At 35.1% G+C, this 13,333-nt stretch overlaps 1 protein-coding gene across 3 annotated transcripts in view; it reads left to right on the top strand.

Annotated features, from left to right (window-relative positions):
- The window catches only part of L2hgdh (L-2-hydroxyglutarate dehydrogenase), a 40,309-nt gene that overhangs the window by 24,277 nt on the left and 2,699 nt on the right, over window positions 1-13,333 (top strand). For all 3 annotated transcript variants that reach the window (XM_076850263.1, XM_076850264.1, XM_076850265.1), the window contains exons 8-9: window positions 121-278; window positions 1,645-1,776. In XM_076850263.1, coding sequence (XP_076706378.1) covers window positions 121-278; window positions 1,645-1,776 — 290 coding nt within the window. The remainder of the gene's footprint in view (window positions 1-120; window positions 279-1,644; window positions 1,777-13,333) is intronic.

Here is a 13,333-nt window from a genome sequence, read left to right as displayed (position 1 = left end):
TCATAATACAAATTAAATGCATAGAAGAAAGTGTTTTATATTACTAATCAGATGTTTATATCTATAATAAAATGGAATGTGAAATTGGGCTAACCATTCTTTGCTGTGTTGAATCTATAGGTTCCGGATAGCCGCTTTCCTTTCCTAGGAGTTCACTTCACACCAAGGATGGACGGGAATATTTGGCTAGGGCCTAATGCAGTTCTTGCCTTTAAACGGGAAGGATACAGACCCTTTGACTTCAGTGCCAGAGATACTAAGGATTTAATTGCCAATAGGTAACAACTTTAAAAAACAATGCTTTAAATTCTGAGTATATTGGCTGCATACCTGTAATCCATGCTTTACTCAAGAGACTGAAGCAGGAGGATGGCAAAGTCAGAGCCAACCTGGGCGATTTAACGAGACCCTGTCTCAAAATAAAATTTAAAAAATGGGCTGGGAATGTAATTCATGCTTGTCTAACATGCATGAAGTCCTAGGTCCAGTCCCCAGTACTACAAACAACAAACAAAAGGAAGGTACGACCAAGAGCCATTTTACACCACATTTTATATTGTTAACCTTCTAGTTGATTTTTTATTTTTTTAAAAATTTTTTTTGAGAGGGGGTGCCAGGTATTGAACTCAGGGTTGCTCAACTGCTGAACCACATCTCCAGCCCTATTGAGACAGGGTCTCATTGAGTTGCTTAACACCTCGTTTTTGCTGAGGTTGGCTTTGAACTTTCGGATCCTCCTGCCTTAGCCTCCTGAGCCACTGGGATTATAGGCATAAGCCACCGCGCCCCACTGTCAGTTGATTTTGAAAGGGAATAAAAGAAAAGGTTCTGTCAAAATCAGTAGATGACTTCCTTTGATAATAACATCTTAAGCTAGTCACCGTTATTTTGTAAGCCACTAGAAAATTTGCTGATGTCCAAAGTGTCCTTTTTGTGGAAAACTGGCAGAACTATTGTGTTGACCTAAAATGCAGATTTTTTTTTTATTATTGTTAAGAAACACCTTCATGAGGTATTTTGTTTGGTCTTTATAGCAGAGTTCTCTCCAGAGGATTTCGTATCCAAATCACTGGAAAGCATTTTGAACCGTACCTGGATTTCACCCTCCACAGATTTTGAAACAGAGGGTTAGGATGGGGATTCTCTTATAAATACATTGTAAAAATACATTGCCTATGCATGCTGAACATACACAAGCTCTACAGAGTCTGTCTTGAGGATCCTTACTATAGTTAGTGTCTTGCTCTAATCATTACTAGAGTATCTTAATGATTAAAATAGGATAGATGTGTCTCACTTGTTTAATGCCCTGATTTAAAGACCTGCTAATGCCTTTTGGGTGTGTTGAAAGCATATGACATTTGCATTAGAAAGCCTTGATGCTGGCAGCCTTTATAGACTCCTGGTTTGAAACCAGTACCCCATGGGAATTTGAGTTTGGAAGATGTTTCCCTCTTCAATTGATGAAGTTTCCTCCTTAAATTGACCCAAAGTTGATTTTAAAATGTAGTTTTCCTGATTTTGCCTAGATTTCTAGTGATGCCACACCCCCCACCCTCCAAAAAAATCTCATAATTTTAATGGTGATTTATAATAATAAAGAATTCCTTTTTTCTCCTAAAGAGTTTTTTTCTTTACTTTCAGTGGCCTGATTAAACTGATCTCCCAGAATCTCTCCTATGGAGTTAGTGAAATGTATAAAGCCTGCTTTCTGAGTGCAACAGTGAAGCACCTTCAAAAGTTCATCCCTGAAATTACTATCACTGATATACTTAGGTAAGGAAAAGTGACAAGGATTGTGAATCTAGTCCTGACCTTGGTGAGCTTGAGAGGTAGGTCTGACCTGGTGAGTAGTAAGCATACTTAACAGAGTCAGTGTGTTCACTGCATCTTTGTGTGCTCTCTTTCCCAACAAGTTGCCAAATTCTTTTTGAAGTTTGTGTATTGGGCATGGCTCCATCATGGCCCTTTGTACTGGTCCATTTATAATTGTCTAGGCTTCTACAGCTCTAAACTGAAATCTCCATCACAGCTTTATTTTGATGCCACCTCAGCCTTTGTGTCTAACTATCACTCAGGATAAAACATCTTTCCTGGATTTTGAAAAAATTGCCCTGGATACTTGCTCTTATGATTCTAAAGCCTTTTGGCTTAAATTCTGTATAAAATAATCGATCACATGTTAAGTAATTAGGCAATAAATGCATTAAAACTTTATATTTTGATCAATTCTTAAAACCTTTTAGATTCATTCTTCTAGACTTGGCATCTTACCTTGCTTTTGTTTTTTCATGGCTCTTCCTATACACAGGGACTCTACTTAACAGTACAAAAGAAGGAAGAAGCCGTGTGGTAACCATCAAAGTTTTTGCTATAGGGGTTTAGGTAAAATAAGGGACACACATGTATACTTTTGTTGTTGTTGTTGTTGTTAGATAAAAGACTTCTTTCTGAACTTGATCTGTCAGTTATCCTAAATACTACCTAAGCACATTGTTTTTTTCCTCTTTGGTGATATTTTTAGTGTTCACCTTTTTCCCTGAGCAAGCCATTTGTTAGCCCTTATCAGCAAGGGTAGTTGGAGGTAGTCACCCTTATTTACAATCTGTCCTTCCACGACTTTCCAGAACACCAAATGTCTACCTCTTTTTTAGCAGCTGCTGAACTAGCCTGGTATAAAATGTCAGCTAACTTAACTGTGTATCTGGGAAGAGAACAATAATCATGTCAGCTGTCTCCCATAGGGGATAGTCCTGGTTTAAATCTGACTCTAATGTATCATTCTGAGACCAACCTCTTTGAATCCTTGAAACTATTAAAACCCAGCTAATGTTTTTATTCTTATCTCCTTTACCCTCTACTTACCTTCTGAAATGGAAGGGATAAAAATATCTGGGCTTTATTTTTTTTTGTGCTTACTAATAAAACCTTTTATGTCTTTGGTGGTTTGCTTTAGTAGATCTGTAATGTTTTTTGTGTAAAAACAGACTGATCAAATCTGGTTTCTGTTACTGCTATTAATATTCTTGAAAAACACACTAGGTGGGCACAGTAGATTCTATGTAGAAGCGGTTGCAGTGAATTCACTATCCATATTCAATTACCACCCTTTCATAGATGCCTGAGGCAAACACATTAGATCAGTGGATTTCATGTAGTAGAGCTGGACTTGAGGTTTATGGGTATTAATGACTCCTGTCTCTGAGTGTAAGGGTGTGAATTTCAGTTAACAGCTTCATTGGCATGAAATAGAAAAGAGCACACAGCACTGTAGGCAGGTGCATCTGGGGACAAATTCAACTCAACCACAGACGAGTTCCTCTTTAGAGACAGATGCTGAACATATTCAGCAATTCCTTTGTTCCTTCTTTTGATTCCTCTAGCTATCAAATGCAGGAAATTATCAATAACGAAAAGAAAGTTAAAGAAGATATGCTTGATGTTACTTATAAAATATTTAAAACAAGCATAACAATACATATATTGGTTATGGATTATACATGTAATATAAAAATAAAAACAATACTTCAAAAGAGTAGGTGGCTTATCTCTGGGGAGGAAAGGAACAGAATCCTGAGAGTACCATAGGGACTTCTGTCATATCTGTAATGCTTTAGTTCTTAAGTTTATTGGTAAGAAAATGAGTGTCCACTATGTTATTCTCTAGACCTTGTTATATGCCTGAGTATTTCATGCTATATTAAATAATAATAAGATCAATATACTTTTCTACAGTTTGAGGAGCAAGTTCTGCCTTGTTGTATTCATCTTACAATACAATGTATCAAAACCATAAATTCCCTATTAGTATTGTGTCATGAATATCAGTCAGTTTTAAATAGTAAAAGCTAACAGAAGCAACACTTAGAGTGAAGTGTGTTGCCAGAGATTATGTCCTTAAGTTTCAGTCACCACCAAACAGCATTTATCATGACCTTTCATGGCCTAACCAGAGCACTTAGGTAATAATTTACTGGTGCATATTAGACTGAAATTTAAAGTTATTCTCAGGCAGTTATGCATGAGGTATACAAACTTCTCATTGTTAAATGATGACCTGTCTCTCAGGCTTTTAATTTTAGCTGTAAACTCCTTTAATTCATTCTATGATAAATTTTTATTAATCTAACAGTAGTTTATATCTGTTAGCACTGAAAGGATATAAAAAATAAAGACATATATACCATGCTCCTCCATTTTCCCCACATATAATTTTGGAAACTTTCTTATTGGGGAACTCAAGAGTGAATCTTCAAAGAAGATTACTTTTTATCATGCGTGATAACTAGATTATACTATGTCATTGTGAAGCACAAAGGCAAAAACGTTTGTACAATAAAGTTATTATGATGTAAGATGAGTTTCTCAATCTTGATATATTGACATTTGGGGCCAAATCATTATTTGTTGTAGGGGATCTTTCAGTTCCTTAGAAGATACTTAACAACATTCTGGCCTCTGTCCATTCCCAAAAATGGACACAATCAAAAACGTCTCCGGACATTGCCAGTGTCTCCTGGGAAAAAAATACTCCTTGGTTGAGAACCACTAGTCTAGAGAATTTGGTAATCCTCACCCTATAAAATACTAAGAGAAAATAGAATAAACACCTTCAAAATATGTATACCTGAGAATGTAGGAAAGGAAGAGTAGCTCAGGACCAAAAACAAGAAGAAATTGAAAACCCCTGTACTGAGTTGGTATTTAAAGGAGTTGATGCTAACCTGGAAAGGTAGGGAAGATTTGCTGATTTTAATAACTGAAGGGCTTGATTTATATTTTTTATATTTTTAATTGATGTATGATTCACATGCAATAAAATATGAAGATTTTAAGTTCTCAATAAATTTTTATAATAGTATAACTTATGTATCTATCACCCAAAACAAGATATGGAACATTAGAGACTTGTATTTTAATTGCTATTCAAGTGCTATAAAGGTACCTTTTTGTTGTTGTTTTTTTTTAATTTTATTTTTTAGGTGTAGATGGACACAACACAATGCCTTTATTTTTTATGTGGTGCTGAGGATCGAACCTGGGTCCCGCCTGTGCTAGGCGAGTGCTGTACCGCTGAGTCACAATCCCAGCTCCCTGTTGTTTTTCTTTTTTGGTACTTAAGATTAAACCCAGAAGGGTTTTACCACTGAGCCACATTCCCAGCCCTTATTATTTTTAATTTTTTTATTTTAAGATAGTGCCTCACTAATTTGCTTAGGGCCTCACTGTTGCTAAAACTGGCCTTGAACTTGTGATCCTTCTGTCTCAGCCTCCCATGTGGCTGGGATTATAGGTATGTGCCATAATGCCTGGCTAAGCTAGGAGCTCTTGAAGGACCACATTCTTAGTGAGAAGGAACTAGAAAAAAATTATTTCCCTTGGCACCAAAGTGTTAAGGAATTTTGTCTGTCTTGGTTTTGGGAATGGAAAGTAGCAATATATCACTAACTTTGTTCAGGAATATAAACTGAGAAATTAACTTAAAAAGTGTGCCACAGTCTGTCTGGGCACAAAATAACCGAGCCACCAAAAAGCCTTGTAGATTCAAACAGCAGCTCTTTATTCCCGAACTCTCACCGACACTCTACATACACGTTCTGGGAAAAATACACTCCCTCCACCGGGCTCTGCGTATCAATTCTCTCAGAACCCCGCGAGAACTCAACGGGAACTCAAGGAGTGGGTGCCTGAGGCAGCAGGATATGCCCTAATCCCAGCAGGATCCTCCCTAAACCTGGAGCTGCCCTATTCCAGCAGGATCCACCCTAAACCCAGAGCCACCCTAATCCCTGAGCAGGGTCACCTTTCAACCCAAAAATGCCATGCGTCATTCCTACTTGGCTGTGGCTCTCAGCATCTCCCCCCTTCTGTTTAAATAAACAACAAGCAATGTGGATTAGGGACTGTGCCTGTTAGGTTGTCCAATTCAACATATGGTCCTTACCCGTCATCGGATGAGCTGACCTCTAGGCGTCAGCCTCCTGTCTTAGGTTGGTACCACTGCAATTGGATCATACCAATCACTGACTACTGGTCCAGCATATGGCCATACTTGTGGATAGGCCTATGCACCAGTAGGGGGGTGAGGTTCTTTGCCTCACCTCTGTTGGCCCCCAAATTTGGCCTTGGTGCCAGTGGGGGGGTGAGGCTCTTTGCCTCACCTCTGTTGACCCCCAAATTTTAGACCATCACTAGCAGAAGGGAGGAGCATACAGAAATGCCACGACACCAAGCCAATTGACGGCTCCTTTGGAAAAATTGTATCACCAGTGACACCATCAGCAAAGATACTCCAGCATTACCACAACTCGCTGCACCAAACGATAGTTCACAATGTATACAAGTGATACATAGTCCAGGCAAGTTCTGCAAGCAGTTCAAAGCGGAGGAATCTATCAATATGTCCATTTCCTCCCAAAGTAAATCGACTCCTTGATTGAGCATTACTTGTTGAGTTATTATTCATTAATGCATCAGTTTATACAGTTTACTGTGATAGCTATCAAAGAAGCTGTAGTTTGGTTTTATCTTTGTCTTCACCGGCACTTGGGATGAAGATAGGAATTCTGGCAGTGATTTTAAAAAAAAAATTATGTAACATTCCAACAGGTACTAAGAAAACAATTTTCTGAACAATTTACATTATCCTGAACAGAATTATTAAATATAATGAAAAGGAAAGGTGAAAGTAAACAAACAGATCTGTTAACCTCCTTATTTGTACACATATTAAAACAATCCTCAACAGCTGTTTACCCAATTTAAATTAAACCGTTAAAATCACGTGAAATAAAAAAAAAATTCAGATCCATTTTTTCATGAGTGCTCCTCATATATGATATATGGACACACGCACATACAGACATACAACACAAAACACAAGTGTGCACACAAACATACAACACATAAGACAATAGTAAAGGCCTTGTAGCTTTACACAGGTGAAATCTCCATTGCAATGTTTAAAAACTCCACAGTCAAAAAATAAAACTGATCAGAAAAACATTAACATATGTCTGTATGAGCTCAAAAAATAAAATAGAACTTTATGATGTGGGAAAAGGCAATAATAAAATAGATATTGAAAAAAGCATCCTGGTTAATCACTGTCGCAGATGTAAGAATAGCCAAGCTGGAGCTCTGGATATCAGCTGTTATGGATTTGAGTCAAATCATCTTCTTTTTGGTCTGTAGAAATTGCTTTGGTTAGTCTCTCTGGAATCCAAATCGGCTGCTGTTCTCCCTGTGGAAACACACAAACAGAACCCCAACTCCAGACAATCACTGGGTCAGGACCTTTTCATTGTCCTGTTAGAATATCCTTCCAAAGTACCTTAGGCTTATGTACATTTTTTGGACACATATGCCTTTCCGCAGCACTGAGCCCTGATGAATCCAAATTTAAAAAGTTTAGAGTAAAAAGGGTTATTTTAAGTTTATCTTTGGGGGATATATACCCCTTTCCAATTCCCTCTTTTTGTTTTAATAAGTACATTTTAATAGTTTGATGAGCTCTTTTAACTATGCCTTATCCCTGTGGATTGTATGGGATTCCTGTTAAGTAAAACATTAACTGATTTTTCTTCAGGGATGATATTCCAAAATATCCTATATGCATCCTTTGGAAATTTAAAGATCCTTTTAAATTTAAGTCTTCCAAAAGCATTTTGCCTTAGTTTTTAGAATTACTTTAGTCCTTTTAATTTTTTGATGTGGTTTTAAACCAATTTCCTTCTAGTTTAACTTTTTCTAAATTGGCTCTTGTCTGTAAATTTTAACACCTTCATCTGAGACTTCTAATATCCTCACCAACAGAAATTAAAGTTGATGGGCTTTTTGAAAAAAATTACTAATAATCTCTTTGTTCTTCTATTTTATCCAATATTTGTAAACTTCTCTCTTGTACCTTTTTTTATCTTGAATGTCTGTATCTAATAGTTGTCTTAGCTTTTTGTATTTTTTATTTGAAATACCTTTACTTGACATTTTCAACCATTTTCTATCTTATTTCTATCTTCTAGATTTTTTTGTTTTTTTTTTTTAAGGTTTGTACATTCACCCTTAGTTGCTTTTTTTCCTCCTAGTTTTCTTTTGTTTCCTATTTTGTGGGTTTAAAATTCTTGTCTTCCTACATCTTCTCTATCTTCCTACATCTTTTTTTTCACCTCCCTGTACTTATGACTTCAAAGTTTTTCACTTCAAATTTCTAATATTCTTTCTCCAAATTGCTTTTATCCTATTATCTTCCCATTTTCATGTTTTTTTTTTAAGTAATGCTTTTAAGATTAACTAGGCTTCGAATGACACAATCTTTCCTCCATCATGAAGGCATCTCGACCACCTTCAATTTAACCTTTTAAAGCCTTCCAATTATCATCTATACTGTACTTTTAAATGTACTTTTTCACCACCTACAGCTTCACTCTTTTAAACGAGGCTTAGATTCTGTTTAAATCGCTTAATGTTAGTTTACATGGCTGCCCTTCAACTAAAGGCTTTTTTTTTTTTTTTTCCATTAAGAAGCTTTGTCTCAATCTGCCATGTACAAATACCTTTTTCTTCTTTCTTCCTTTCTCAAGCTTTTAAAGTAAGTCTAGTTTCCTCAAAATCTTTTTAAATGGCATTTTACAACTTTTTACTTTACCACACAGAGATTATCTCATCTAGAAACATTTCTTTTTTTTTAACCTTTATATTAAAATATATTTCCACATCTTGAATCTTTTTATATCTCTTTTGAAGCTGTTAACCCTTTTTTAAAAATTTACATTGTGAAACAACCCTCATAAAATTTCTGAATTTAGATAAATTACTCTAAATATTTTCATTTTTTATGGTACTATAATACTATAATTGAAACCCAACTGAAACTTCTTATACTCTTTGTATGCAAATTACAGCTGATAGAATCTTAACTCTAAGTAACCTTGTTTCAGCGAAGACATAGACACAAAGCAATATTAAACTTTTTTCCATTTACCAATTTATGAAAACACACATAATGTTTAAATATATTACCTTATGGAACTTAATAAGTAAAGAGTACTTGATTTTATATTTAGTGGTTGATATTTTAACACTTTAGCTTTGTAAATTAATCAGATGTCTGTAAAACCAAGATCTTAGACAAGTATAGTAAACAGAACTAGCCATCTCTTTCTTGTTGAAGAAAAATCTTTCTACAGGATACCATGATGGTCCCATTGATATACTTAATAACTCGTCTTTAAAAAGCCATGGGCTACATTTTTGTATTGTATCAACATATGTCCTAACTGTTCTTGGTCTTACTGGGGTGCCTCCTTCCTCTAACAATTTCTCTTCCTCGGGGGCGAACAACTTCACACCTTGAGTCAACCATTTTCTCCAGTTTGCCTGAGAAAGTTCTAGGAACAGGCAACTTGAAATAAAAACAAAATAAATCAAAGGCTCTCAGCAAAAGTGGACCCAGACTTGTTCAGATTCTGTTTCACTCCCCCACCTTCCAACACAGTATAACAATATAATTTAGTCAGTTTCATTTACACTACCTCCCCTGTCTCTCTCCTCCTCCTCTTTCCTGGTCCCCTCCTCTATCCTATTGGTCTCCTTCTGTTTCGAGAGGTCCCCAACATCTTTTTTTTTTTTCTCCACTCTTTTTCTCCCTAACTTCCACATATGAGAGAAAACTTATACAACCCTTTACTTTCTGAGTTTGACTTTCTCAATTTAAGTTTTTATGGGTGTTCTACATACATCTGGGATGATGGGACAAAATGTGCTAAAAAACTGACTGATATGCTCATGACACAATACTGATAGAGAATTTATGGTTTTAATGCATTGGATTGCAAGATTAATAAAGCAAGCAGAACTTGGGTTTCAAGCTATAGAAATCCATTGATCTTATTATTTAATAGATGTGCTAGGGAAATGCTTATTGAAAGATGGGTACTACATTTATTTCAGATAAGATAAATATACTTTAAGGCAAAAATATTGTTAGAAATTAAAATATTAATGATATATAAAGAAAATGTATAGAAATAATATTATTAGAAATAAACTTGTGCATATAACAGCATAGCTATGAAATTCAGAGGAAAAACCTGACATAATTGCAACAGAAATCAACTGTAGTATTAGGTAATTTTAAGATGTATCTGTTAATAAAAGAATAATTAAGCATATAAAATATTAGACCATTTGAATATAGAACATAGAACATTTACAAAAGCTCAAAATGTTCTAAACCCTAAATCAGATTCTCAACAAAATTCAAAAATTGGGCATAGAGGGCTGGGATTGCTGAGTGGTGTGGTGCCTATCTAGCATATGCAGGGCTCTGGGTTCAATCCTTAACACTGGGGGGGAAGTATGCATAGAAAAACAATGTTTTTGTCACAATCTAGTTAGGAACAAAAATACATTCCTTGATCAAGAGGGAGGGAGGAAAGGAGGGTAAGGGAAGTACTGGAGAATGAAATCTACCAAATTATGCTATGTCCATGTACAAATATACCACAATGAATCCTGCCTACATATATAATTGTAATACACTGATTAAAATGAAAATAAAGAAGGGAAATCAGAGTAGAGCAAGCAGCTTAGGGAGAGGGAGGAGGGAAGAAAAGGGGAAATACGGGGGAATGAGATTGATCAAATTATGTTACGTGCATCTTGGCATAATGAATTCAACTATTAAATATAATGATCCAATAAAAAAGAAAAAAGAATAAAGTAAATATTTAAAGCAAAAAAAAAACATAAACAAATGCAATTCCTACGTGTATGGAAATTACTTTGGAATTGTTTATTTTATTTTCCTCTATCACCACTTCTAATTTAAACATACTAATGTGGACTTGTATTTTTAGATTGGCAGTAGGTCCCATCATGAGCTTTATAAAACTCTAGATTATCCTATTTGGAACTGGCCGGATATGTCAGTTATTATCTTTCATAGCTGTTTCCCCCACCCAAAGTATAATGCCGGCATGTGACAATAATGTAATACAGGACTTTTCAGATGAATTATATATATTATATATATATTATATATATTATAATATATATTATATATATTATATTATAATATAATATAATTATAGATTCCCCTATTGTTTCTGGACATGCGTAAGTATTTAGGATATACCTTCTCATTAAATTTAGCTAGAAATGTAGCAAAATACATAGAGATAGCAGTAAGTTAATTGTAGCTGGACTTACAAATTAATTTGTTAAATCATTTTTTTTCAGTTGTTAAAATAGTATTAAAAGAATCAGAAGTTAAAACTTTCAGTTTCTAGCTTAATTGAATACCTACTATGTATAAGACACAATCTAGTCATGGAGGGAGAGGTGAGATATTGTACAAGACACTGCATACTCTCAAAGACATTTATGGATTTCAAGTTATCTCAAGCCAAAGGGTTCAGTGGGGAAAGCCTATATATAATCCTGCAAAGAAAAACTAAGTCAGATCTTAGTAAAGCAGTATTTTATCTGAGTGCAGTGGTTCATGACTATAATTCTAGCGTTTCAAGAGATTGAGGCAAGAGAATCACAAGTTTGCAATTTAGCAAGACCTTGTCTCAAAACAAAAAGAGGTATGGGTATAGCTCAATGGTAGAGCACTACTGGGCTAAATCCCCAGTACTACAAGGAAAGAAAAAGAAGAAAAACAATATTTTATTTTCAGTTTGAACTATAGATTTTGAACACTTAGGCAAGAGGGTGGGGAACATTGAGGACACAATATATGTTTTTAAGAGAAATAAGTGCGGACACATTTTTAACTTGTGGTTAATCAGTATTAACTTCAACATACTTATAAGGAGCAAGAGGAATGTACTATTTAAACCTCTACAGAAGAAAGTCATTTTACATTAACACCGAACATCAGCATCTGGTCAACATACTGATCTTCTGCCAGACACAAGGGAAAGGTCAGAGATATTCAAACAGAGATATTCTTAATTGCAACAGTAGTATTTTCTAAGAAAAAAGGGGAGGGGCACTGGTGTGACTGGTGTGGGGTGTGTGTGTGTGTGTGTGTGTGTGTGTGTTACTGAGGATGGAACCCAGGGCTTCCCATATATTAGGCAAGTGCTCTACCACTGAGCGATATCCCTTTTTAAAAATTTTCATTTTGAGATAGGGTCTCACTAAATTGCCCTGACTTGCCTTGAACTTGCAATCTTCCTGCCTCAGCCTCCTGAGTAGCTAGGATTGTAGGTGTTTGTCACCACACCCAGCTGAGAAATGTTGCTTTGATGAGTTGAGATGAACTATAAATAAAGACTTGCAGGATGGACCAGAAACTGATAGACTGATAGGTATCCTTACCTTTAGAAATGTCAGCATTCAGGGCCATTCTTTTTGTGTTCTAAAATATCAGATTCTTAACTTGAGAATTTTTCCCGCTCAAGAATTTCCTACCCAAATTCTCTAGGATTTCATTAGGGCAAATTACTTACCTTAATCACAGTATCTTTTACACTTATGATTCTTATATATTTCACTATAAATGCACAGCATACCTGTGTGACTTCAGGCAAGGAACTTAATCTTTCTGTTTCTTGGCTGTTAAATATAAACTGCATCAGCTTTCTTAGAGTTGTAAGGATAAATAAGATAACTCCTAGCACAAGATAAACACTTAGTAAATAATAGATATTATTATTGTTATCTCTCTTCAGGCAGGTTTAGGTCTAACTCTCCTATCATTTTGTCTATCTTCCTCAAGTACTTATCTGAGTACTTATCCCAGAATCAGTAAAAAATATTTCACATTGTTGCCTAATTTCTTGAGTCTTGGTGGTGTAAGATAGCCTTTTCACACTGAGTTTCTTTGAGCAGTTTCAAAGGAGGTGCTTTATGACTCTAAAAACATTAAGTATTTTAAACAGAAATCTGTGAACTCAAGTGATATAAAACAGGATTTTAGGTAGTAAAGACTCACTGTATTAACATGCTGCTGAATTCATTCATTTTTTGCTTTTTCTATCATTTTTTTAGTTAATTCGTTATCTTGATATTGAAGCTTAGATTGCTAAAAATAAAAAAACCTACAAATGAGAATTTGTTACCATTTAATTTTTCCTCCATAAATTTTAATAGTGTCCTATCAAGACAAAATACAGAAAAAAGGATAAGGAATGCAAGTGAAACATAATTCCTGTTTTCATTGCTTTGTATTAACCAAAAGAGCCTTATTGTTGTCATTGATTGATTTTTATAACAAATTCATTTTATAAATTTAAATAAAAATAAATCTATTCTAATTAAATGTGAATTTATCTGCTCCTTTAGGAAAGAACAGATGTTTATAAGTAACTTACGTATGTGTGCA

Source organism: Callospermophilus lateralis, chromosome 3 (assembly GCF_048772815.1).
Source record: "Callospermophilus lateralis isolate mCalLat2 chromosome 3, mCalLat2.hap1, whole genome shotgun sequence".
Classification (NCBI taxonomy): Eukaryota; Metazoa; Chordata; class Mammalia; order Rodentia; family Sciuridae; genus Callospermophilus; species Callospermophilus lateralis.
Note: the sequence above shows the minus strand (reverse complement) of the source record. Positions and strands in the feature narration are given on the sequence as shown.